General features: G+C 39.5%; 4 protein-coding genes across 4 annotated transcripts; 3 read left to right on the forward strand and 1 right to left on the reverse strand.

The window, feature by feature from the left end:
* The first annotated feature begins 652 nt into the window (after positions 1–652).
* On the forward strand, positions 653–7,026 carry LOC134811099 (titin homolog). The gene is made up of 3 exons (XM_063817822.1): positions 653–780; positions 1,128–1,178; positions 5,051–7,026. Exons 1-3 carry the CDS (start codon positions 691–693, stop codon positions 6,704–6,706), a joined length of 1,797 nt encoding a protein of 598 aa, XP_063673892.1. The 5' UTR covers positions 653–690; the 3' UTR covers positions 6,707–7,026.
* A 2,620-nt stretch (positions 7,027–9,646) lies between these two features.
* LOC134811905 (adenosylhomocysteinase B-like) lies at positions 9,647–24,385 on the reverse strand. The gene is made up of 8 exons (XM_063819050.1): positions 24,094–24,385; positions 23,058–23,339; positions 22,720–22,890; positions 22,305–22,592; positions 21,988–22,088; positions 13,797–13,898; positions 10,080–10,274; positions 9,647–9,939 (listed from the first exon to the last, which is right to left on the reverse strand). The coding sequence occupies exons 1-8, from the start codon at positions 24,125–24,127 to the stop codon at positions 9,808–9,810; spliced, it is 1,305 nt and encodes a 434-aa protein (XP_063675120.1). The 5' UTR covers positions 24,128–24,385; the 3' UTR covers positions 9,647–9,807.
* On the forward strand, positions 15,222–17,414 carry LOC134811341 (uncharacterized). The gene is made up of 2 exons (XM_063818128.1): positions 15,222–15,535; positions 15,690–17,414. The coding sequence occupies exons 1-2, from the start codon at positions 15,281–15,283 to the stop codon at positions 17,043–17,045; spliced, it is 1,611 nt and encodes a 536-aa protein (XP_063674198.1). The 5' UTR covers positions 15,222–15,280; the 3' UTR covers positions 17,046–17,414.
* On the forward strand, positions 19,284–21,273 carry LOC134811343 (uncharacterized). Its single transcript, XM_063818129.1, has 3 exons — positions 19,284–19,421; positions 19,668–19,777; positions 19,919–21,273. The coding sequence occupies exons 1-3, from the start codon at positions 19,360–19,362 to the stop codon at positions 21,040–21,042; spliced, it is 1,296 nt and encodes a 431-aa protein (XP_063674199.1). The 5' UTR covers positions 19,284–19,359; the 3' UTR covers positions 21,043–21,273.
* Positions 24,386–24,936: the final 551 nt, after the last annotated feature.

Raw genomic sequence — 24,936 nt, forward strand, 5'->3', positions numbered from 1 at the left:
TGGCCTTGTGGCTCCAAGTTAAGATCTAGACTGTTTTTATCAACAATGTTTTTTCTCGCACCTCTGTCTCCACGGAGAGAAATCACTGTTGTTCTTAGGATTTCAAAGCGAAGGCGCTTTCTAATGTATCCTACAGCATCCGAGTACCTCTGGCCAGTGTGGTACTCCATCTTACTGGCCAGCTTCTTAACCAGTCTTTCAGCTTCACCACCCATTCCACCAGAAGACTAAAGGTGTGAAGCTTCCTTTCTCCACTTCAAGAACCCTTGCGTTGTAACATCGCTTTTTCTCATTTTCATGGGAAATCCTAATTCCTAAATGCTGTCTTAACCAGTATGTCTTCACTTCATACCGTTCAGTAGTCTTGTAGGTTATGTTAAACTGATATCATAGCCTGTGTTATCATCAGCGTGGAAAGATGTAACAAATATAAGAATTACATCCTTTTCGACGGTTTCCATTCAGTGATACAAGTAACCCGATGGTTCCTGGCGGGCAATGCTACAAATTGAAATCTCTAACAGCGATTTTTTAAAAAGGTCTTCATGGACGTAACATTATCACGGTTCCTAGTAATCTATTTTTCATAGCTGTTTAAATCCATTTCGTGTACGCTGAGATTTTCTTGCCTCTAAACAACCTGATCCAATGACTTACAATTTACTAGTGAGATTTTGATGGAGTTGGTAGATGAGTAATGTGTCAGAGGAAAAAGAAGGGAACTTGCTTCGTAATGTCAAAGCATTCTACACTAAAGGAAGCTTCAAGTCTGAGTCCCAGGTATAGCATATTATAATACGAACTACATTTTTTGACTTTTTTTATCACCTCTTACAGTATTATAACGGTAGATCTAGATTGAAAGTAAGATTGGACAGCGATAGTCCTGAAAGTCTGAGTCCATAGAGATATAGAAAGAGAGAGAGAGGCTCCTGAAAGTTTGAAGGAGAGGAAGAAGACAAAGAGAACCTCTAATCCTTTTGCTTTGATTGTAATTTATGTCAACTGGAACTCACTGTGACAACTACAAACCACACCGGGTACGGTGTTCTATTCTTAAGTCTTAACCACAAATTGCTGGTGAGCATTTAATTGAATCATCTATACTAACTATTACTGCATTTCAGAAACGCGAGGTAGATTCTCCAGAAAATGCAGAGAAGACCCAGTCTCATGAGGTAAGCCTCAGTTTATGTTTAAAATTTTTAAATATGCACAACATACTGGATTTGTGGATTTGTGACAAACGACATGAATTTTTTTGCTGATGGCAAAGGTATTATACCTAATGAGTCTCTAATGAGTCTCATTGTTGCTCGCTAGCGAATAGCTCCCGATGAGATTACTGATTGGGTGACGAAATCACTGATTAAGTGCCAAGATCACGTATCTGCAATATCTTAAAAGGGTCATAACTCGGTTGAACAACCAACTTGAAATTTTGGGAAAGCACTTCAATTATCAAACCAAACAGGTCTAGAAACTTTGAAGTTCATAGCTGAAAGCGTTCTCACTTTATGGTGACAATAGCGAAAAAAAGGGATTGGCGTGCCACATCCACTGTAATTAATTAAATTTGACGAAATTTCAGGAAATCTAAGTTTGACCCATACGTATCTATAATCTCTGAAATTTCTGTGCAATTTTAAGAAGAATTACGTGAGTTATTAAAGGGTTGCGTGTGGGCAGTTACTTTTGGGCCACCCTGTAATCTGTATGTACTGTAGTTCGACACACACTAAACTTCGAGAAGCCTCTAAGTTCGACTGTGTTGACTGAATTTCACACCCGCAACCAATAAGGCCGTTAACTATTGATTGCATATGACACGATTGAGGTGCTTGAAGTTTGATTTCGGTCGGAGGAAGCTCACCGCAGAAAGCTTAACAAAACGAAAATTCATATATTTTCCAATTTCTGTCCCATTTTCAAATATGAAAATTTCTGAACACAAAAAAATTGACAGATTGGATGGACTTTTTGCCCGGAGACCAATTAATCTAGTTAATTGATGATGTTATGAAACCAAATTTAGCTACTGGAAGTCAAAATCCATAAGAAAATTGAAAAATCATATTGTTGCATTCTCTGTCCCATTTTCAGTTTTTGAAGATGAAATTTCCAGGGCCGAAATTTTACAGTTTTGACTGAATATCTCGCCTGCAACCAATTAGTCAGTCAACTATAGATGGCATATGACATGATTGAGGTGCTAAAAGTTTGATTTCGATCGGAGGAAGACCGAAATTGTCCCACACATCCAGAAACACGCCATCTTGCCAGACATCCTGGAAGGAAATTTTTTTTGGGAGAAAAAACGGGAGGAAAAAGAGGACATTTTTGAGAAGTTACTCCTGAATTTCGAAATATTTTTTTGGAATAAAGACAAATTAATTGTGGAAATTTTTGAAGAAAATGTTTCGATTGTATAAAAATCAAAGAGGAACATCCTGTCAGTTTTGGAACACAGTGAAATATACTCTATATAACCAAATTGCTTCCATGGCTTTTATGCCACAGAATTTAGAAAAAAACGCATCTGGGAGGAAATATAAAACTTTCTGGATGTGGGGAAATTGTACAGTTTTTATTGATTTTCACACCTGCAACTAATTAGTCCGTTAACTATAATAGATGGCACAAACTTAATTACGAAGATAGCGCAAAGAGATATATGCAACAACCTAAACAAATGTGTTCTCGAATTTGGGAGCCGAAGTTATTCCTCTTTAAGTTCCAAATTTTAGACGGGATCTGGAATCCGGTTTTGAGCGGGAACGGTTTAGATAAGTAGTGGTTCACCCCTAGCTGTTGAAGAGTACTCTGTATTGTATAAATGTAAATGTATTGTACAATATGATAATATTACTGAGTGGAGTTGGGTTAAAAACATATAAGAGATACGATGATTTAACTTGTGGAAGCTTTCAATAAACATGTGTTAATCGTCGTCAGCTGAATGTGATGTGGTGGACAATGCTTATATGTGATTGAGTGGTGTCAGGGATGGAGGGTGGGGGAGGTGTGGGTGGGAAAGTGAAAATTACAGTACAATGTCAATAAAAATTTAGTCTTCTGTTGAGGTTGAGAAGGAAATGCCAGATGGTCTGGACTTTAAGGATTTGGCAATTTTAGGAAGAATGGGGTCCCAGAGGGAACTACATTTGGGTGCGCGGTCTGTTCTGTTCATAGCTGGTTGTCGTATTTGTATAGCTGCGTGTTCTGTGAGGTCAAGTTGGGAGCGTGAGGTGAGGGATTTGAGGACTTCGATGTTGTTCCAGGAGATGGTGTGGCCGGTGGTCAGGGCATGATGTGCAGGGGCTGATTTGATTCTGTCTGTGGATTCGTCGATGGCGTTGTTGAGTCTGTAACATCGTTCGTGTTCTTTCATGCGGTGGACCAAGGGTCTGTAGGTCTGTCCGGCGTATTTGGAGGGGCACTGTGAGCAGGAAATTTCGTAGATGGTGTTGGGAGTGAGGTGAGTAGGGGGTGTGGTCTTCGTTTTGGTGAGGAGGTTGCGGAGGGAGGTAGCAGAGGAGTGGGTGACTTTGATGTCGTGTTGTCCGAGTATCTTGGAGATGGGTTTGGATAGGGAGGGATGGAAAGGAAGAGAAACACTAAGGGCATGTTCACGGGTCTGTCGGTTGAATGAGGCTAGGGATTGGTGGCGAGAGGGGTTGGTGAATTTCCGTTGTACTTCGTCCATGATGGTGGTGATGCGGTGAGGAGGGAAGCCGTTCTGGAGGCAAACGTGTCGTACTGTCTGGAGTTCGTCGTCAAGGTGTTGGGGTGAGCAGATGTTGTGGGCTCTTCTGGTCAGGGATCGGATGACTGCGTTCTTAGATGAGTTGGTGGTGCAGGAGGAGTACTTGGTGTAGAGGTTGGTGTGGGTGGGTTTTCTGTAGACTGATGTGGATTTGTCAGGGTGGATGAGAACGTCAAGGAAGGGTATAGTTCCGTCTGTAGAGGGATGTTCTTGGGTAAAGTTGAGGTCTTCAGTAAGGGAGTTAAGGAATGTAAGGAAGGATTCTGCGTGGTTTCTGTCTCTGAAAGATCCAAGGCCGTCGTCAACGAAATGGGAGTAAGTGTTCGGAGGGTCAGGACATGAGGATAAAGCTAAGGTCTCGATTTCAGCAAGACGGATTTCAGCTAGTTCAACAATGAGGGGGGATCCCATTGTACCACCTTCGTCTTGGGAGTAGAAGGAGCCGTTGAATTCAAGGTATGAGTTGTCAAGGCAAAAGTTGATAAGGGAGCCTATGGTGGTGGTGGTGACATTGGAGGGAAGACGAGAGGGGTTCTGTTCAAAGGAGGAGATGACAGTTTTGAGGGCTAGGCGCATGTCACAGGAGGTGTACAAGGATTGGACGTCTAAGGAGGCGTGGTAGTGGAAGGAGGGATTGAGAGAGGAGTCGAAGCGATGTTTGAAGTCGGAAGAGTCTTTGAGGCGTAAGGGGTTCTGGGCTAGGGGTTTGAGGAAAGATGCGAGGACTTTGTGGAGGGCTTGGAGGGGGGTGTTGTAGAAGCTGACTACGGGACGGATAGGTGCGCCGGGTTTGTGTATCTTAGGTTGTCCGTAAAGTTGAGGCCATCTAGGATGTAGGTTGCGCATCTTGTGGTATAGGTCGGTCGTGATCTTCTTGTCGGTGTGTAGTTTCTTGAGGACTTTCTGTAGTTTATGATAATATTGTTTCATCGATTTCTGACATTGGAATGATTATTGAATATTCATACCATGTTATCTAAATGGGTCACGCGTGGTTGCCCCAAATATTCTGTCGGTACCAGATTCAATGTTATTCCTCACGGATACGGCCGGCGCGAAAATGATTTATTGTACAGAAAATATTTTTCTTCGCCAAATGCTTGTTTTGCCGGGTATATGTAGGTACGTGCGCGCAACCATGTGATTTTCATGGTAGGTTTCCCTGGCATACATAACCCATGATACTAATTTAAGCCACGATACACCCAATTGACTATTGAGTGCAAATACCATACCTTGCACGACAAACTGCATGTTTCAATCTCTGATGTAGTACCATTTCAGGTTGTTTCTCCGGATCGGGGGAAACGACGTCGAGTCAAAAGCAAGAGATATTCCGGGTTCCAGATAGAGTCCCTGAAGCGAAATGAGCTGCAAAATGACAAACGGTCTTTGAAGAACTCCCCTCTCAAATATTCTTCAGGAAACACTGTTAAAGCTTGTCCTAAAAGCAGAAAACAGCAAAAAGTCTGCCAAAGCCTTGAACTAGTGGAACCCAAAATATTCAATAAGAGGCAGCAACGAATCTTGACGGTCCCTCTTGATCGCATGTTAGAGTATCCAGATTTTGAAACTGCGTCCACAACTTTGGGTGCCCAGAAAACTGCGAAGACAGAGAAAGCGCCCAAAAATTGTTCCTTGCCTGGAAGTCTCATCACTAGGATATCACCTGCAGTTTGTAAAGACTTAAAAGGGCCGTCTGTGCCCTTATCAAATTCCAAGGACAAGAAAATTCCAAAGAATCCGACCAAGATGAAACGAAAACACGCATTATGTGGTATCTTCGATGACATATGGGGTACGAAAACTAGCGAAGCAGCTGAAAAACCTCAAATCAACGGATTTAAACAAATGTTGAATGATGCATTCAACAAAGCGCCCCAAGTTTTAACTGACCATTCGTCTTTTCATACCACAAACGAGAATCAAACCGAGACCCTCAAAAAAGAGGATTACTCATTTTATGGTGAATCTTCTGAACCAACTCAAGCTAATTTGGTTCCCGTTGAAACCAAGCTCTTAGATTGCCCCTTTCCGGAGGTCATGAACTCATCTTATGAAGTGCCTTTTCCCGAAGACCTAGTCATGAACTCTGATATACAACCATCTCATGAAATCCCTTTTCCGGAAGTCATGAACTCTGACATACACCCATCTTATGAAGTGCCTTTTCCGGAAGTCATGAACTCTAGCTCTGATATACACCCATCTTATGAAGTGCCTTTTCCGGAAGTCATGAACTCTAGCTCTGATATACACCCATCTTATGAAGTGCCTTTTCCGGAAGTCATGAACTCTAGCTCTGATATACAATCATCTTACGAAGTGCCTTTTCCGGAAGTCATGAACTCTAGCTCTGATATACACCCATCTCATGAAGTGGAGATAAAGACTGAAAGTTCGTGTCCGTTTGACTTTGTGGACGATGACCGTCCTGCCTCTTGGCTCCACTCTGTTCAATCAAGGTGTGCTGCTCAATCTAAACTAGTGTCACTTCAACTCTTTATCAAGAAAACCTTTATACCGGTTACCGCGCTGACGGAGCACAGGAAGAAGCGGAAACAGCGGTGCAGAAAACGGAAAGCCCCGTGTCACGTGACAGATGCTGACGACGAGGACTCAGATGGGCCGTCCTCCTCAATACCCAGACCCTGTACTGTCCTATCCGGACCTCTGAAACTGATGACGTTGGAAGATCTGTGGATTCAGAAAGAGTTTTATCTGCGGTATTTGTGTAATTATTATCATGTCAGCAGTGAGGGATGTAAGGGTTGGCTGATCAGCAGACTGCATCAGTTTATCTTGCAAAGTGTGGGGAGCAGTTTCTTGTCCAAACACAAAACTTTTAAATTATTTCGAACCCCCCAACAACGTCCAAACCGAAATATTTCCTGGGTAAAACTTACTGTAGAGCGCAAAACCAAACTTTTAGATGAATAGTTTTTTACTTTTCTAGTAATTAATTAAATAATGTCCTTCTCAGCTTTTAAAATTGATAGTCATAGGTTTTTAAAATTCTCAGATTGAGGTTTTTGATTTATTTTCTTAAATGTAGTTCAATAGTCTCTTAGTGTGTAATTTGATAAAATCAAAAATTTTCCCAGTAAAGCACAGTCGATAATAAATAGCGCAATGTTTCATTTTCCATCGCAACTTAAACTCTAATAACTGTGGATCGGAATCCATTTCATTTAATCATTCGACATTTTATATCAAGACGAGTATTCTTGTGCTACTGTCTAATTGAGTTTGATAGTCAATAGTTAGTTTTTTTACTGTAACTGTCAAGTGTCAATTTAGTGTTATTTCAGAACCAACCCGAAAATGAGTATATTTTCTTTCTCCATATGCTATATAATAATAATAATATGCCATATAATAATATGCCATAGCTTTTCTGTCATTCGGTTCGCCCAAATAACTTAAAATGATCGTATATTTTAGTTTTTAAAGTCTACTGTCAGTGCACTGAGCAGCGAGTATAGTATAACTACAATGTGAATCAAGTGTCCCCACGAATCACTACTATATATAATACGCGCGCACTCAACCCTGATCCAAAAACGTTTCATCAATATTTATGAAAGTGGTTAAAGCCGTAGTACATACATATTTGTTTGTTTATAGAACCCGTCCCCAATCTCGTATTGGAAAATGACTAAACTCAGGTCTGAGTGTGAATACGGGTGGTACCTGCAAGAGTGTTCATTAAGCATTTAGAGTTCTGTAAAACTGCAGTTACAATTGTGCTAGAGTATTTTTAGTATATACGATTGGTATCAGATATATATCCCTACATACTTCCAAAATTTATAAAGCCGTAGTACATACATATCACATTACACCGGAGCCTACACAGTGCAATCTCCTCCAGTCGATCTGCGCCGCGTATGTTTATATAAGCGCGCGGCGCAGACTGGAGGAAACCACACTCTGCAAGTTCGATCCAGTGCAATGCTACATGTACGTACTACGGCTTCATCTCCAACTTTCTGCACAATGTACTGGAATGTTTTGAAGGAAAAGAAAGAACAAAAAAAGTGATATATATAAATAAAATCAGCGTTTAATGTTAGCCTTAGGAGGGTAACTTTAATTCCCTGGTTTCTAAAATCAGCTTTTTAAAAAAAATAATAAAGTATGTAACGTCGATACCAAACCGATTATTTAATTGAGCGATAATAACTGAGTAGTTGATTCCTGGGTTGCGGAGTCATTCAGATGTTCCAGTTTTCGAATGTGGTTCTTGTTCAGTTCTTGACCAGAAGTGTTTAATGAAGTAAGTCAGACAAGCAAACTCTTCCTTAAATGCTATAAGTCGTCTCAATCCCAGAAATTATGATCATGATGACCCAGTGTAAAAGTGCAGAAATCGGCCGAAAATAACAAAGACTAAAAACAGCTAAAAAGTGACAGGATTCAAACACAAGGAAAATTATTAGCTTAGAGCGTAATAAGGAATATCTCCAAACGGAGTTTTTTTTTTCTGAGAGGGTGAGAGGTTCTTTAATTAGAGCTAATGATTAAATGAGACCCACTAAAGGTACTAAATTAACCGGACTGCTAGCAAGGAATCGAGAGTGGGAATAAAAATAAAAGCGGAATAAATTTTAAGATAATCAAATACAAAAGCCTTTACGGGTGATACTCGTAAAATATTTGTTCCAAATATTACCGTCGACGAGTCCAACTCGGCGCGCGTCCTGGTAGGATATAAACCTGCAAGAAAGTGGGTGATATGTTTATAGTTTCACCTAATATAACCGACCACGTGCTTTCGCGCCACTGCAAGCACAAGGGCTCTGGATGGAGCAAATGTTTAGTATCTACTAGACCTTTTCTAATTAAATCCTCTGATGAACTTGGCGCAAAATCGGTCCGTAGCCAGGATTACCTGCCAGAATATAACAGGTGGAGCCTCTGGAAGATTGGACTTTGGAGCATTTGTCACATTATAATTATATCCGTGATCTGGCATCCTGAGCACATGGCACAGAAATAGCCCTTGAGACATAATGTATGCTTTTTGGGTCATTTTCTCAGGGGCATGCAGGCAAGGCTATCATCAGAGGAGGCTTTGTCTGCCATGCCTCATTGCTGGCTATTTTATATACCATATACTGTACTACGTGACTGTCCAGAATTATTAAATATGCGACTTTTCATGATACTACCAGTCCCACCGTGCGACACAATTATTACACAAGAGAAACGTCATCTTAGGACGAGGAGGATTAAGACTCCTCGGGCCTACATAAAACCAGTTAAGTTCCTTCTGTTACTTAATGTAACGTCCTAAATCATCAATAAATATATTTGGTATTTAATTTTAGTTTTTTCGTACACTTAGATAACATAGTTTGCCTTTGAACTGGCTGAATTTAATTGTGAACACTAGCTCGGTTTCAACAATGGAACGGAATTACTATCGATAATACTAATCTCAAATTTGTGCGCTGTGCGCGCTAAGCCTTACTTACAGTGAGTATCGTTTGCTATTATATCTACAATGTATGCAATATTGACCACAGTACATTGAATTTTGCCCAATTAGAATTGTTCTGCGTGTAGTAGCTAGAGTTGAACTAAACATAATCAATGTGCGCCTTTGATCATATCGAAGAGTCTTTGTTCCTACAGTGCTGTGCACAGGGAATGTTTGCTTTGGTGGTGTTAAGCAACAGGGCTTTCAATAGATTTAGTAGCTCCGTGCCGTCCGTTTTTATGGTCAGTAGACCTTTCCGCATGGTACTCTATCGTGAAGCTAAGTTTTTCAGCAGCGGCATTCGCCAAAACTTGATTAGCGGTTAAGTATTTTTCTGTGTAATTCGTTGAAACGAACCTTTATTCCACCATTCATAATGGACAAGTAAAACACTCTTATCTGCTCAAAATATCATTATAAATATAAAAGCTTAAAATGATCGATTAAAAATGGCAATTCGACACCATAAAAATAAAGAGGTCCCTTAATTCTCTCTACGCTAAAATAATCTATAATCATGCAATCTCTGACCATCAATGACTCAAACTAAAAGTTCCTAGTATCGGTAGTATGAAGGCTTGAAAGGTCCCTCTGGTTTGACTCCAATGTACTCTGCCTGATCTTCTTCCAGTATGGTCAGCTTTACTCCCAAGTGATCGAGATGCAGAGCAGCAACCTTCTCATCCAGCTGAAATTGGTTGGTGTGATTACCATGTCGGATTTAAACACAAAAGATGTTGGATTAAACTTTGAAATAAATAAGGTGAACTGGCAAAGCAGGTAAAACGTATTTCATACAAGTAGAAAGTATCATATATTATTACAAACCTCTTTGGGCAGGAAATGGACGTCAACGCTGTATTTTCCAGGGTTGCACCACAATTCAATCTGAGCCAAGACCTGGTTGGTGAAGGAGTTGCTCATGACGAAAGAAGGATGTCCATGGGCACATCCCAAGTTGACAAGTCTGCCTTCAGCCAAGATGATGACGTGTCGGCCGTTGTCTAGGGTATATCTGTCAACCTGTAATATATTGGGATCAGGATTTAGGGTCAACTGGTGACTGGGAATAGACAGGTCAAACATAATATGCTGCGGGAAAGGAGGAATTCTTGGAAATTTTTGCAAGAGGATATCTTGTTCAGTTTTGTTTAGCATGGGCTTCGAACTGGAATATTTTAAACAAACTGGAAATTAAAGAGTTTCTTGCGACGTTGATATTTGCAAGATTTCTGGAATCAAATTGTTGATGCAAGGGAGATAGTTAGAAAATTATACAGGAGCATTTTTTTGTCCGGTCCTGTTTACCTCCGGCTTTGAACTACCGGAATGTTCCAAAGAAACTTGAAATTAAAGATTATATTTCGACGTGGCTACATGCGAAGTTTCGGGAATACAAATTGCTCGACAGGTAAGACAGGGTTCGCTCGAAATCGAATATATATTTCCGGATAATTGAATATATATTTGAGGCTGGACTGATCCAAAAATAGTCCTGTAATTCTATTTAGTCTTAGACAAACATTCTTCTGTTCAAATTTGGTTAAACAGGTATTTTTCTTGTTTATGTATAGACACATTTTTTTTAAATTTAGCAAACTGTAAATATTCCAGACAAGTCGGAAACTTGGAACAAAAGTGAAATTATATTAACATTTTCCTAGAATAACATCAAAACTCGTACTGCTGGTGGTTCATAAAATTCCAGTAAATGGGGAAATTCCAGTAAATGGAGGCAGAATTAGATCTACCACTTTGTTTGGATAAGTCATAATTTTATATGTAATTAAATTTGGAGACTAGAGAAACTGGAATTCCAACAAAACAGCCTTCAGCTAGGATGTAGTTATTACAAAATCCGGTTGAGCAGGATTTGCGAAACCAAGAAGACCTGGATTGCAGAAATCTAGGAATTCCAGGAAAACGAGTTTAATAACCTGACGTGGATACTCAAATTTGCCTCCACTAAAGGTCTCATGAAGTAACTGAATTTTATCTGCTGCGTTAACTTTCATGAGCAATAAAATTCAATCCTAAACAATCTTTTCCCACCCAAAATATGTGAAACTGCAGTTAGGCTGACATGAATGTGCTAAAACAAAACTTTCAAGGAGCAAAGGATAAATGTTGATGGGAATTGGGAATTATTTAGTTGGCCTCATGACTCATTCTGTAAACGTTCAATGTCCATTATTCAGTTTGAATCATTAGCTTGGCCCACTGAAAGTACAGTTCATTCATCCTACACTGATACTTATTGATTGTCTGTTTACTGGGCCTTCAGTCGAGGCTGTTGACATCGTGGATGAGTTAGGATTTTTGATAAAGTTGATCAGCTGGATGCAGCTCTTTCGATAGAGTATAGTTCCAGAGAAGGTTTGTTTGGAAAAAGGCTTCCAGAAAATTTAAATAAAGTTCTAGCAAGATTTTGTTGAGCCTATCTGAGGTTTAGGGGGTGTAGCCGTAAACATTTTCAAAAATAGTTTTATGTGATGAAATATAGTGATGAGAAATGACAGCTGCAGCGAGTTATTTCGAAAATTCTGGGACCTATATGATAGGACAAATATCGTGAACATTTGTTGGATGGTATTTGTAGACAGGAGCTTGTAGTTAATGTAGAAGGACAGGAGCTGAAGCCCCGATATATCTTTAGATTAATATCTATGAATGAAATGTAGCAATGGGAATTTGTGACGCTAGTAGCAAGTTGCAACCGAAAGGGTGCATGGAAAGGACACCCTGTACAAGAGTGGGTTCTTAGTTATGAAATCGGATATGAATAAGCCATAGTTGTTAGTAGTAAGTTTTTATGCCAATATATGGGACAGGCGGAGGGGACCTCGAAATTTAGGGATGGAATTTAGCAATGAATAAATTTGACATTTACAGGAACCTTCAAATCCAGAAAGTATGAAGGCAAAGAAGACTGCAAGATTTTTGCAAAATATCCTTTCAGGAATGAAATCTTCCAATGAAACATTTAAATTTAAAATATTGCACCTTTGATCTTAACTTAGGGGGATTCCCCCAGCCCCCCTTATCACGTGCCTGAAGACATATACATGACTAGCTAATTCTGCATCCAGTCACTGTCAAATGCAGATTTCGATGCTTTTGCCTCGGTAAATTTCTTAACTTATGTTTTTGTGTAGTTTCTAGGCCGTAGCTTGATTTTTCATGGAGAGAGTGAATGGACAGTTTTTCCCTAGGAAATTTTTGAGAAACAAATATATATATTTTATATAACACTGTAATCACTGTTCAGGCTACCTCAAGTTAGGTACCAGGCGACGTAACATGACACGAGACGGCAGTGAGTGATTGCTCGAATACTGGCCCCGTGTTCAGGGTTAATTCAAACTTCCCGCTATAAAATAAACTTAAAACGGAATATTCTGAAGTTACCACGAAATCCACCTATCGAGCTAGCGAAAAAGCACCCGATCTTAACACTTCTTTACACCATAGCTCGCAAAGAACATATCAACAATGACAGCTGTTCACGCGAGGCGGCGATGTTGCAGTTTTTAACCAACCTTTAAATATCCATCCCCCTTACTATATAACTATAAGAGTCAACTTTTCTACAGTGCCGAGGAGCCCTAACTGACAATCTGCCTCCATATTGGGACTGTTCGTGTACACGACTAATTAGTCTTAGTTTAGAATATTTATAGCTAAGCTATGTTAATTGTCAGCGGGGGTGTTGATCTATTTTTGAAAATTGATAATTTTCAAATTAAATGCACGAAGCAAAGTTTCTGTCTTTTTTATTCCTATCTCCCGTAAAATTCCGAGGCTGTCACATTGATTTTGAGGGAAAATAAAAACGATATATTTTTAACGTCACTTGCCTGTTAGTCAAGCACGGCTAAGCACATTGCCGTACAACTAGGTGGAAACCTCTCATGTACTAGTTTTTTAAATATCTCATGATATTTGTGGGCTTACTTAGTTCTGCTACTGACACTTTGGCCTCTGTGCTCGTCCCTAGTCTTATTTTGCACTCGATTCTTCAGAAAAAATGCTGTTTTTGCAAAAAGGTGTGGCATGTTTTAGACCGCTATAATCTACATGTAGCTCGTATTTGTCACTACGAGATGTCGGAAGTTCACCACAAAGGAAACTTTATCCCTTTTAAAGCACAGCTTTAATCGTTTTTCTCTCATTTTTGTGAGTTATTTTATGATCCGTTAAATATTTTGTGTCGCACCTCGAAACAAATTTCCTGCTGGACAATTTCTTCTGGTCATGATTCGATGCAATTAGAGCTGCCATTATTGGATTGGAGGATTTTCCGGTTAAAAGAACATGAAAAATATAGAGAAAGGGACTAGACGCTTGAAACAACTCGAAGGACTTCATATATCCAATATCTTATGATTAATCATGTTACTGTCTGGAATAAGATAGAAATTTCCAGGTTTATTTTATTAGGGACCGGGTTGCAATTTGAGACGAGGAAATAACAAACATTGTCTCTATCTGCAATTGGCACCAGCATACTTCCATAAATTCGAAAAACATTTTAATAAAACTAACCTGAGGCTTGACTTGCTCTCTCTTGGCATTGGTGTTGAGATAATCGACATCTATCTCACAATCGAAGTGACCGATATTGCAGACAATCGCGTCATCCAACATCTGAAAAGTAGATGATTATAAGTATATAATCATTAGTCGGGATACCCACAGGTTTTAGATTACACCAAATTTGCTGGTTCTCAGGAGGAGTCCCGGAATGTTTGATTTTTCCGACTGTATGAATCGTTTCGTATTGATTCCTAAAACGTTTGACTACTTCGGATTGTGTTAAAATATTCCTGCGAAGAGAAAATACTAACCCTGTTTATATTATATTACACGTTAGGTTACTGAAGGCTAAGTATTTACACATATTTGAATGTCTCACCGAAAAATTAACATTGGGATAGAGCAACGTGTGATCGTAGTGTAAATTCGTTATTTAATTTTAATTTCCTTATGCAATTTGCACACTCATAGTCCTAGAACAGGATTTTACTAAGGGGGCTTTTCAAATTTCCACCATATTTCAGTCCACCCTGAAGGGTGGACTGAAATATCGTAGAAATTTGACGAGAGCGTTACTGTGATGTGTCTGAAGTGAACTTTTATTCAGAATTTTCTCATCGTCTTACATTTTTTGTGAACATTAGTTCAACCCACCAGTAATTGTTTAATTTCATGTGGAGGCCCCAGAATGGAGCTGACGCTTTATTTTGGAATTTACCCTATGATTGTTAATATATGAACAACATTAGAATTATTAATGTATAGATGATGTAAAGTAGATTTGTGCCATTCCCTACGATACGGAAAATGTCACATTTATTTGCCCCTTCCCCTTTTCGTCAAACGTGGCCGAAGGCCTTGATAGATCAGTCAAGAAGTACTACGATCTTTCGTGGACTAGATAATTTTAACTTCTTCGACTAACTGAATTTTAAGAAGGGTGCAGTCAAAGACTTTTATAAAAACTTTTTTGATCAGTCACGTTCTTTTTCTTCGTCTTTGTCATTGCAAGCTAAATTCATATCTCTACTATATATGCGAAGTGCGAACCTATGATACGACTATTTAAAATACACATCAATACCCAAACTGCCGGGTAAAATAATGCAGGTCTGACTTGTGACTATTTATATAGTCAGATGTGAGATGTGCCCCAACGATAATTATTATCTAAATATATATTTAATTATCATAGGGGATCATAGGTATCACAAAAACGATAAGCTTAATATAAAATGTTGGTAATACAATTTTAGCGCCTACTTTCATGATGGGACCGTTTCATTTCAGCTACTTTTCATTTTTATTTCTTAATAGTTCCGATTATTAAGCGGGAGAGGTGTTTAGAGTCGGTTTTACACAGAGTTAATATTAAAATATCGTCATTAGCCCTTATTACTTTACAGTAAAATTATTCCGTTGCTTTTTGTTTACATCCCATATCCATAGGATGATGGATTAGCAACAGCCTGGTGCACTTCAAGCTATGAGTAATGCTCGTTTTCCTGCTTCTTTTTTCAACAAACATACAGCTAACCCAGTGTGAGCCCTGCCACAAACGCTCAGTACACCAGATCTGTACTTCCCCCTCGAAGTGTCCTACACGGTTTAGAAACCTAAGAGAGGAATGCGCCCGGAATAAACCCAGTCCCACTCCGGAGTTGCTTACATCCACGCTGAGTTCCGGGGTAGTCACCTTCCCCAGTGTTACCTATCCTACGCTTAACTATGTTGAGGAGGTCACAGAGGTAAAACACAGGCCTATTCTTTCGGATTTTACAGAATTTTCATGCCCAGAGAAAACGCGAAGGATCTTTGTTGAATAAAGTATTCACAAATTTAGGGTGATTTATTTTTGGTCTGAATTTAACTAACATATCATGAACTCCCAAAACATTTCAGACTCCCCACGAAGACTGCAGAAGATCAAGATGTCCAGTACCGAAGGTCTGTAATAAGAGAAATGGAGATTGTTCGTGTCCGAACCATTGCAAGTCCAAGTTACCATCCATGGACCTGATGTGCGGTTCTGACTGCAGGGTTTACTTCAGCTCGTGCCACTTTGAAACTCAGCAATGTTATGTTATGCCCAGACTTCTAACAATATTCCGACGTGGGTTCTGTCCTCCTCGGATGAACCCGAGAGTGAAGATCAGCGCGGGGGACAGTACCAAGATCACGTCCACTGTCAGTGTTTTAGGAACCTTAGTATCCCTGACGTGTCACGTGGTAAGCTCGCAATATCCCGAAATAACGTGGCAACATAAAGACAATAAGGGTAACATTCGCACTTTGACACCTCGTCAAGTGGAATCAACTGTGGAGACAAATGTTCAGGAGTACGTGACCAGTGTGTCAGTGCTGGAATTGTTGGACTTCAGTGAGGAGCATGATGGAGACTACATGTGTTCAGCAGTGATGTGTGACATACAGGAATCACACACAGTTACACTGGAGAAAATTAGAAACCCTGTTTGTTCCATCCTCAGCACATCCTTTCTCAGGTCGTTTGATGGAGTCGTTTACAGATCCAGGTTTCAGGGTGATTTCATCCTTGCAATGGACAGACAAGACTTCAGGTGGTACATACTTGGTCGGTTTAGGCCCTGTTCTAGGGATGGGTCAGAATATTGCCTCCACTCAGTTACAGTACACGACTCAGTACGTGGTATGGCAGTGTACCGGGACTACTGGATACACGGTGACCAGCTGTGGAAGGAACTGGAGACGGGGGAGGTGGTGTCACGTGAGTTTAAGAAGGCCTACAGAGTGGGAAACACCACTGTGGTGGTGTTGTACGGTGGTGATGTTATTATCGAGTGGGACAACATGATGGGAATTCATATCACTGTTTTCAGGAATGTTAATACTGGAGGACTGTGTGGGAATAATGATAAGAATTTGGAGAATGATTTGTTGCCGAGATATCGCCATTACTCTGCAACAAATTTCGGGGATTTCCTGAAAAGCTGGAGAATCAGTCACCACCAGAAGGATCCAATGAACTGGATACCGATTGTTGAGAGAGACATTTTACTGAACGAAAACACGGAGAATTTGGGCCACTGCCAGCGAGTCATCAAAGAACTGTTATTGATGCTGGAGTGTGTTCCGGGGAAAGATAAGTTGGAATTGTTGGTCAGGGTGTGTGTGTATGAGAGACACATTGGGCTGAGGTTCACTGATCGGCAAAGATGTGATCTGAGGTGTTATTTGACGGAACAGTTGAGAATCATGTGTTACCCTGCTTCACTTTAAAAGTCTCAAGTTTTAGCTAGATGACTATATTTTTATCGCTATTTAACTTTAATAGATTGGATAATTCTAATTACGTATTTAACAATTTGAACCTTATTTATTCGTATCCATTCTTATTCTATTTTCACTAATCAGCATAGATAATTAAAATAGCCGAGTAGTTTACCCAATGGGTAGAAAGTGATAGTAGGACCTGATTGTTCTAGATTTGTTTAAATTTTGTCAATTCTTAACTCTGCGGTTTAACATGAAGGACTGAAGGTGTTCAGTAACAGTAGCCGTTAAAAGCAAGCTTAATTGATGCACGTTTTATTGACCACTTCAGACCTCACTTTACAAAACTTTTAAATTTACAAGACTTCACGAAAAGTATTAGTATGCTTTTTTCATTTACCACGACTAATGCGCATAACGTGCTTACCAAAAAGCCGGTGGAACAATCCAAGAATCTCCAGTAAAATATGAAAATACCGTATGACGCATAAAAGTGATAGATTTTACAGATTATCAATATTAGAATCAGTTGACTCAAGCTGTTTGTATACTGCAAATAACAAATTTATGTTCCGTTTAAATGTAATAATATGTTTTAAAACGCCAGCTCAGAGAGTACGTTGTTGGTAATTGTGCGTATCAGCCACGAATGAGGTCTAAATTCTCAGAGTTTTTCCCATGCTGATAATGCAGGTCAACTCCGTATTCAGTGTTTAGTGCAGTTTGTATTGCTAAGAGATCGTGAGCATTTTTAAGACACGTGACTTTTAACTGACATAGGTCATAGGTGAAAAAAAATATTTAGAATGTTTACGTTAACGTGTTTGTACGATGCAGTTGTTGGTTCTGAGTTTTTCTGTTCTTAGTCTTAATTCGTTACCGCAAGGAACCAAATACGGTGTTTTATTGACTTTTATATTACTTGATCAAATTATTAACCTTGTCAGGAGGTTGACGGACTTCGTACATCTCAACATTTCACATCATGACAATTTACCCTTTATTCGTAGGGTTTTAATTAGGTTTAGGGACATAGACAGGGTTTGGGCCAGGGTATTTATTGTTAGGTTTATGAAGGCTATCTATTTTAAGATTTAGTAGGTCCATAGTGTTTATAAAATGTTGAAGGGAAGGATCATGTAGACTGTAGAGGATACAAGCAGGAAATCTAAAATACCGAATATACCAAGTTAGTCTTCCATTCCAGATACAATCAACTTAACCAAACAAACCGCATACATGTCGAAATACTGGAGTCTTGACAAAAAGTCTGGCTAAAGACTTAAAAAACGTTTAATCTATTGTCCGATTTACGTTATGTTTCAGTAACAATTGACAAGCTTTAAACTTAGAGCATCTCTCATGCTTGCTATAACTTTAATCAACAGCAATTTATAGTTCTAGACTCTAGAGTCGCACCCAACTTGCTTTATTTTCTTGACTTTTAATCAGCTGTTGATGATTTAAACTATCAAAACCTGCCCGATAATACCGGCCAATCGTTTTCGTTCCAAGATTTTACTGGCGACAACTTTATTAATGTAAATTTGTGGTCCATTGTCCTTGATTCAGCTGACGTAATAATAATAACGTCAACTTTTAAGATTTAATCCGAGCATGGGCGTTTATTATTACTTCTGATCAAACCTTTCACATGTTCGATGAGTCAATAACAATGGATAATTGACATGATGACTATGTAAAAACTTAAATAGTTGCTAATGAAACTTGTCGATTGATTGGCTTGGATTAGGGATTTTGATAGTAAGCATACGAAAACATAGCAAGAAAGCAGATTCTATATGGTGGTCACTGCCATTTTTGCAAAACGGATCGTGCTTATTGCTTAATTTTGTCTACTTGTAATTATTTAACGCCCACTTGCTGCTTACCAGCTTACTGGGTTTAAGTGTTTTAATATTTTCCAAAGTATTTAATAAAAAGAGTCAAATGACACGTGCATCATCCGGTAAACCGGCCTCATGATCGAACTGAACTCTTCAAGATCTAACGAGACGACTCGGGAAGAAATAGAGAATAAGAAATAGTTTTAATATTCCTCGCTGACGGTCGGCTGATCACGTTTCTCAGTTAAAACTTCCTTCTTTGTTTGGGCTTTAAATGTAAAGTATAAGATGTATCACTCTGGACGATTTGCAATCATTGTGGCACGGACAGACCATTTCACGTATTATTGTGCTTCATCTCGATCGTTTGTCACATTTTGCTTATTACGGAACTTTATCCTATAACCGAATCAGGTTTTGAGGCTCAATAACATTACACTCCTAAAAATCGAATTATTCACAGAGCAAGCAGGATGAAGGCGAAGGAACACTTTACCAAACCCAGTTTGGCGAGAGTAGCAGAGCGTTGCTTCAAGTAAGCCGTGTAACTTCCAGACCCCAAATTAAATTTTAACTTGCATTAGTCCACGAAAAACGAGATTAATTTGTTTTTTTAACTCGCACATAGCACAATACCAAGTAACGCTGGTTAAATTTTATTATATAAAACTCGTATTTGTTTAAAACTAACAGGTCAACCAGAGCAGTAATATTATTACGGGATGTAATCCGGTTAACTTGTTTGTTAAGGGTAAAACCAGTTTATACAAGTTTGTTTCAGGTCGTCGGTTATGTTTGATCCCTTTGACAAAGAGGGGGGTGTTCTGAGATTCCAGACCAATTCCATGAGCTTTTACCAGAAGATGAATATAAGACAGAACTGCATTGAAGGTGATCGTAGTTTCCTGATTATCTTACTTTGTAATGATATTCTTGCACAGATCAATAACTGGTTTTATCCAAGTATATAAATAGGAGATTTCCGTAAATGAAGAACCTGTTGTCTGAGATTTAACTGGTAACTTAATACAGGTAACCTGCTCAAGAATGATCAGGTCAAGCTGGAGAAGATGAAAAACCAGAATTTGAGAGCTTTGAAATGGGAATTTATCGAGTTGAGACATGACATGAGGCAATACAATGATCACATCCGATTGAAAATAAAGCGACGAAAAGAAGAATATGCGATGAAGAAGGAGAAGAAACGGATGGAAGAAGAACTGAGACAGAAGTTAGAGGAAAAAGTAAATGAAAATCAGTCATGTTTATCACCTCAACTTTTTTCACCCCCTAACTGCCTAACTCCATCCGGGAATTCATGTGAAAACTCTAAAAGAGATAAAAAAGATAAAACTCGGCAAAGGAAGAAAATGCCACGTCCCGCTGAAGTCAGAATCGGACCAGAGCTGATGAACGAGCTAGGACTGACTGGCGTAGAGGTCCCCCAAGTCGACGGGAGCTGGGGTAAAGTCAGCAGGACTGCACTCAGCTTGCATCGTAAATGGGACCGTGAGAGAAACGAACAGCAGCGTAAAAAGCCACCTAAAACAGCAGTCTCAGATCCAGGAGCGACTGAACGCAGAGGAAGCAATGGATCCATAGGTTACGAACCAGCCAAATCTCCTGACAGAATACGAACCTCCACCAAATCAAATAAATCGTACTTCAGCTCCTGTCTAGCTCAACCCTTCTCTTACGAAGAGTTTGCTGACAGGAAGATAAGTTGCAAGGAAAATGAACAGATGTGGAAGACACAATTAAGAGACCCTCATCCTCGCATTTACAAACGGTTTACAGTAAGCGGGGAGGAAAACTCGATAGCTCAGCGGCAGTTCACTGAACGGAACCTCGAGAAAGCAAAGCAGACTCGCACGGAGGAGCGCCAAGACCGGAGAAACACCAAGGTCGCATCAAGCGGGGTGAAAGATAAGATCACAAGGATGAAATTCACCAGCTCCAAAATGTTGGAAGAGAGGGCAGAGTTAGATAGAAAGCAGGAAGAGGGAAGATTGCAGACTGATAAGCGAATTCAGCGACACAAATATCAAGATAAAAATATAAGTGTGGCGGATATTAGTGCGTCAAGACCTTCTTATTTAAGGTACAGATTTACTGAAACAAACTGTACAGAGGCTGAGAGGTGGTTCCAAACTTGATCTTAGATTTTGATAAAAAATAACATGGGAATTATTGTCTATTTTGTCGAGAAAACATATTTTCGCTTATTATTGAGTCAATTGGATCATTTCGGGTTTTGCCAGAAATTTTTAATACAGTTCCATCATTAACTACCAGGTAGCGCTTTCTTTGTTACCTGCGGAGCATGCAAGGAAATGTCGAGCAGCCTATTATGTATTCACTTGTTGACTTATATTCAGATTTAATAAGCACTGTATTTTATTTACTGAGTGGGGGATCAAGTAACCAGGAAATGTGTGTCACACTATTACAGTTTAGTCAACAGGCATATACTATAATACACGGTCATCTTAGCTCTAAGTTCCAGACACGGAACACATTATCGCATGTAATAGTAAGAGAATTACCTCTAATAAAATATTACAACACTCCGTATATTTGTGGTGCGGCCATGTGTCTCACACAATATTAATTTATTCTCTTCTATACCATTGATTCCGTTACACAGCTCCTCTAATATAATTAACAGACTCCCTGAGGGAGAGTTACACCTGGCAGTACGAACTGTTCACAGTTTAACACCGCGTCCTTCAAAGCAATTCAGTGTGCGAATTCAATCATGATGAGGTCTAGTATGAGGGGTGATGTACAAAGGGAACCGGCCAGGTGGCTCAAACATCGCTTATCCAACGCATCCCATGATGGGATTGTTAATTGTACGTGGTTTATAGTCATTGAGTGAACTGTTAATGTAGTTCTCAATAACCTTAATTAATACGAGCACCTAAGCAATATGCAGTGACTTCACAGCGTCTGGTAATCAAGTCTTTTATTAGACGCGTAAAGAATACTTACGTTACATAATATGTATTGGTATTACAGTTCACATTCACGAACTCTTATGTTGTGTAATATGGGTAATCCTGTTAAAACCTGTTTACCGAAACTCAAAGAATTCAAACCTGTTCGAAATGATAAGGTCGGATGATGCTCTTGTTTCCTGTAGCAGTCACATAGATCCTAGCTTCTTTTACAGCCTCGTCCATTGTAGTTACTTCGTAGCCTGAAAGAAAAATCAAATGTTACTCTGGGAAATCTAAATCTAAATAAAATTCAAACGATAATCATACAAGGTTGCAGTCCAAGAACGTACGACGCCAGGCTCATTATAATTTGTGGTGCCGAATGACATGGATTCAGTCAACTGTGACAACGATCATGTTCTTAAATACTATTCAATAAATTAGAAATTAGAAAAGTAAGAGTACTGATTCCATACCTTCCATGGCGGCTTGAAGAGCAATGATTGGATCAATCTCTGTGATCAGGACTCTTGCTCCGAATGCTCTGAGAGCCTGGGCACATCCTTTTCCGACATCTCCGTATCCAGCGACAACAGCGCATTTTCCTGCCAACATGACATCGGTAGCTCGCTTGATACCATCAACAAGACTCTCTCGACATCCGTACAAGTTATCAAACTTGCTCTTTGTTACACTGTCGTTAACGTTGATGCAAGGAAGCTTCAGTTCTCCGTTCTTGTGCATTTTGACGAGAGTATGGATACCTGGAAACAGAAGTCGCAATAGTTACCAATGACGACATCATGAGAAAAAGTTAACTTCATTCGCATCAAAAGCCGTATATTTAATGAGGAAGAAAGAACCTGCGAATAAGAAGAAAAAGATTCTCACCTGTGGTAGTCTCCTCACTCACTCCCTTGACTCCATCAATAAGATGAGCGTATTTGTTGTGAACCAGAGCAGTCAGATCACCACCGTCATCAAGGATCATGTTAAGTGGCTGTCCGTCAGGGAAGAAAATGGTCTGCTCGATACACCAAACGTACTCATCATCAGATTCACCTGAGAAGTTTAAATTTAGTTATATATCTTTGCAAGTTATCTTAATTCTTAAAAGAGAAGGAAGAACCGTGCTGAAATTCGACACCAAATTTGATAGCGAATTTGATTGATATATGCAAAACATTGTCGAAATAATATTAGACCTAGCTATCAAACAATTTACTAACCTTTCCATGCGTAGACAGGGACTCCAGTCTTAGCAATTGCAGCAGCAGCATGGTCCTGGGTACTGAAGATGTTACATGAACTCCACTGGACATCAGCTCCGAGAGCAGTGAGAGTCTCGATGAGGACAGCAGTCTGGATGGTCATGTGAAGACAACCAGCGATACGTGCTCCTTTGAGTGGTTGGGAATCCTTGAACTCCTTACGAAGCATCATCAGACCAGGCATTTCAACCTCAGCCATTTCGATGGTCTTGCGGCCCCAATCGGCGAGCTCGATGTCAGCTGAAAAGTCGAAGAGTAAAAACGTGGCCGAAAGTGGGGTTAATGGCTATACTGACTTGACTTACTGACTTAAGGCGGCTTCAGCGTCCGAGTATTGATGCGCTGTCTCCATAAAACTCTATCCGCCATAAGTCCGCCCATTTCTCCAGTGTCGTTGAGACCCGTGTCAGCTCGTAGGCTATCAACATAGGTCATGGCTGGTCTCCCCCTACTCCGCACCCCATGAGTTGGTTCCCAGAGTAGCAAGCGGTTTGCGACTAGTTCTGGGTGCCGGTGGATATGGCCTGCTAGTCGCATCCTGCGCTCTTGGATCTTCATGGTTGCTCTCGGTAGGTTGCCATAGACTTCTTTGTTGGTTTTTCGCTGCTTCCAATCCACATTAAGTGCCATCCTTAGCATTCTAGTGTAGCAGCCATCAATGCGTTTCTTCAATTGCTCTGTCAACGTCCAGGTTTCAGAACCATAAAGAAGTATTGACTCCACAGTAGCAACAAATAGACGGATCTTTAGTCCTCTTCTAAGGTCAGACTTCCACATCTTCTTTAGCTTGTGGCAGGCTGCCCAAGCCTTAGCTATATATATATATACTAACAATGCTCAATTTATTACTTTTACAAGAGCATACACGGATATAATGGTTCGAGATTTTGTTTAAAGATAGGATCGAAAGAAAAGTCAACTAAGTGCTGATTTGGGCAGCGATTCGAGCAGCAGGCTGATCCAAGATCAACTTTAGAAGACGCAGTCAACTTACCGACTTTGTAGTTAAGTTTCTTGTTGTCAGCCATGGTTAAGCAGATAAACAAAGTTCAAAGTTCGGAGTAAAAGTAGTCAGAGATGCTAAGCTGTAGATGCTGAACTAGCCTTAAATAGTACCGCATGGACTCATCGCACATTGAACTGATCGAATATTATCCAACGCGAAACAATTTTTTTGAAACAGGTACAAAAGTTCAATATCCAGTTAGCGTATGCGCGGCACTGACAAACTATGCTTATAAAATTATATACATAATACCAGTAAAACAGGTATTTTACCTTACTGTACTGACAGGCTGAGCGCCATCCAGGAAAACAGGTACCACTTGTATTCACACTCAGTATTGAGTTGGGTCATTTTACAATACGAGATTGGGGACCGGTTTTATAAACAAACAAAGGAACTGGTATGGTATGGTATGTGGTAACATTTTACATTGTATAGTAAAATACAAAAAAGTTTTAATGGATATCGATAGTTGTAATATTTTCTAATTTTATGTATTTTTCAAAGTTATTTATTAAACCGAAACGTAATATCGCGTCGAACGGTTGTGTTGTGTATCCGGATTAAATAAAGTATTTATTTAACATTTATTTGACATTCAAAAATAAAGTTAACAGTTAAATTTCCCATTTTGCACTTTAAGTGTAAATAAAACAAACTAAGCGCGCGTTAAAATCTCATTTATGATTTATAATTTAAATCATAAACAATTAACAATATACATTTTTTAGTTGGTGCAACTGATTAGGTGTACAAAATGATTTAAATCGACAATTCATCCTTTTTTTATTTGACAGATTTAATTTTGTGTTCAGCGTTAATACTTCATAA

The sequence above is a fragment of the Bolinopsis microptera genome, chromosome 2 (assembly GCF_026151205.1).
Source record: "Bolinopsis microptera isolate Bmic1 chromosome 2, MBARI_Bmic_1.0, whole genome shotgun sequence".
Taxonomy (NCBI): domain Eukaryota; kingdom Metazoa; phylum Ctenophora; class Tentaculata; order Lobata; family Bolinopsidae; genus Bolinopsis; species Bolinopsis microptera.

What these genes read in the sequence shown, in the direction of transcription:
- LOC134811099 (XM_063817822.1), top strand. Translation starts at nt 691, where the DNA reads ATGAGTAATGTGTCAGAGGAAAAAGAAGGGAACTTGCTTCGTAATGTC. An exon ending in GCTTCAAGTCTGAGTCCCAG is followed by an intron (nt 781 to 1,127) that starts GTATAGCATATT and finishes ACTGCATTTCAG; the next exon opens with AAACGCGAGGTAGATTCTCC. An exon ending in AGAAGACCCAGTCTCATGAG is followed by an intron (nt 1,179 to 5,050) that starts GTAAGCCTCAGT and finishes GTACCATTTCAG; the next exon opens with GTTGTTTCTCCGGATCGGGG.
- LOC134811341 (XM_063818128.1), top strand. Translation starts at nt 15,281, where the DNA reads ATGCTCGTTTTCCTGCTTCTTTTTTCAACAAACATACAGCTAACCCAG. An exon ending in ATGTTGAGGAGGTCACAGAG is followed by an intron (nt 15,536 to 15,689) that starts GTAAAACACAGG and finishes AAAACATTTCAG; the next exon opens with ACTCCCCACGAAGACTGCAG.
- LOC134811343 (XM_063818129.1), top strand. Translation starts at nt 19,360, where the DNA reads ATGAAGGCGAAGGAACACTTTACCAAACCCAGTTTGGCGAGAGTAGCA. An exon ending in GTAGCAGAGCGTTGCTTCAA is followed by an intron (nt 19,422 to 19,667) that starts GTAAGCCGTGTA and finishes AGTTTGTTTCAG; the next exon opens with GTCGTCGGTTATGTTTGATC. An exon ending in AAGACAGAACTGCATTGAAG is followed by an intron (nt 19,778 to 19,918) that starts GTGATCGTAGTT and finishes AACTTAATACAG; the next exon opens with GTAACCTGCTCAAGAATGAT.
- LOC134811905 (XM_063819050.1), bottom strand. Translation starts at nt 24,127, where the DNA reads ATGGCTGACAACAAGAAACTTAACTACAAAGTCG. An exon ending in CCCTGTCTACGCATGGAAAG is followed by an intron (nt 22,891 to 23,057) that starts GTTAGTAAATTG and finishes TAAACTTCTCAG; the next exon opens with GTGAATCTGATGATGAGTAC. An exon ending in GAGAGCAAGTCAAGCCTCAG is followed by an intron (nt 10,275 to 13,796) that starts GTTAGTTTTATT and finishes AATATATTACAG; the next exon opens with GTTGACAGATATACCCTAGA.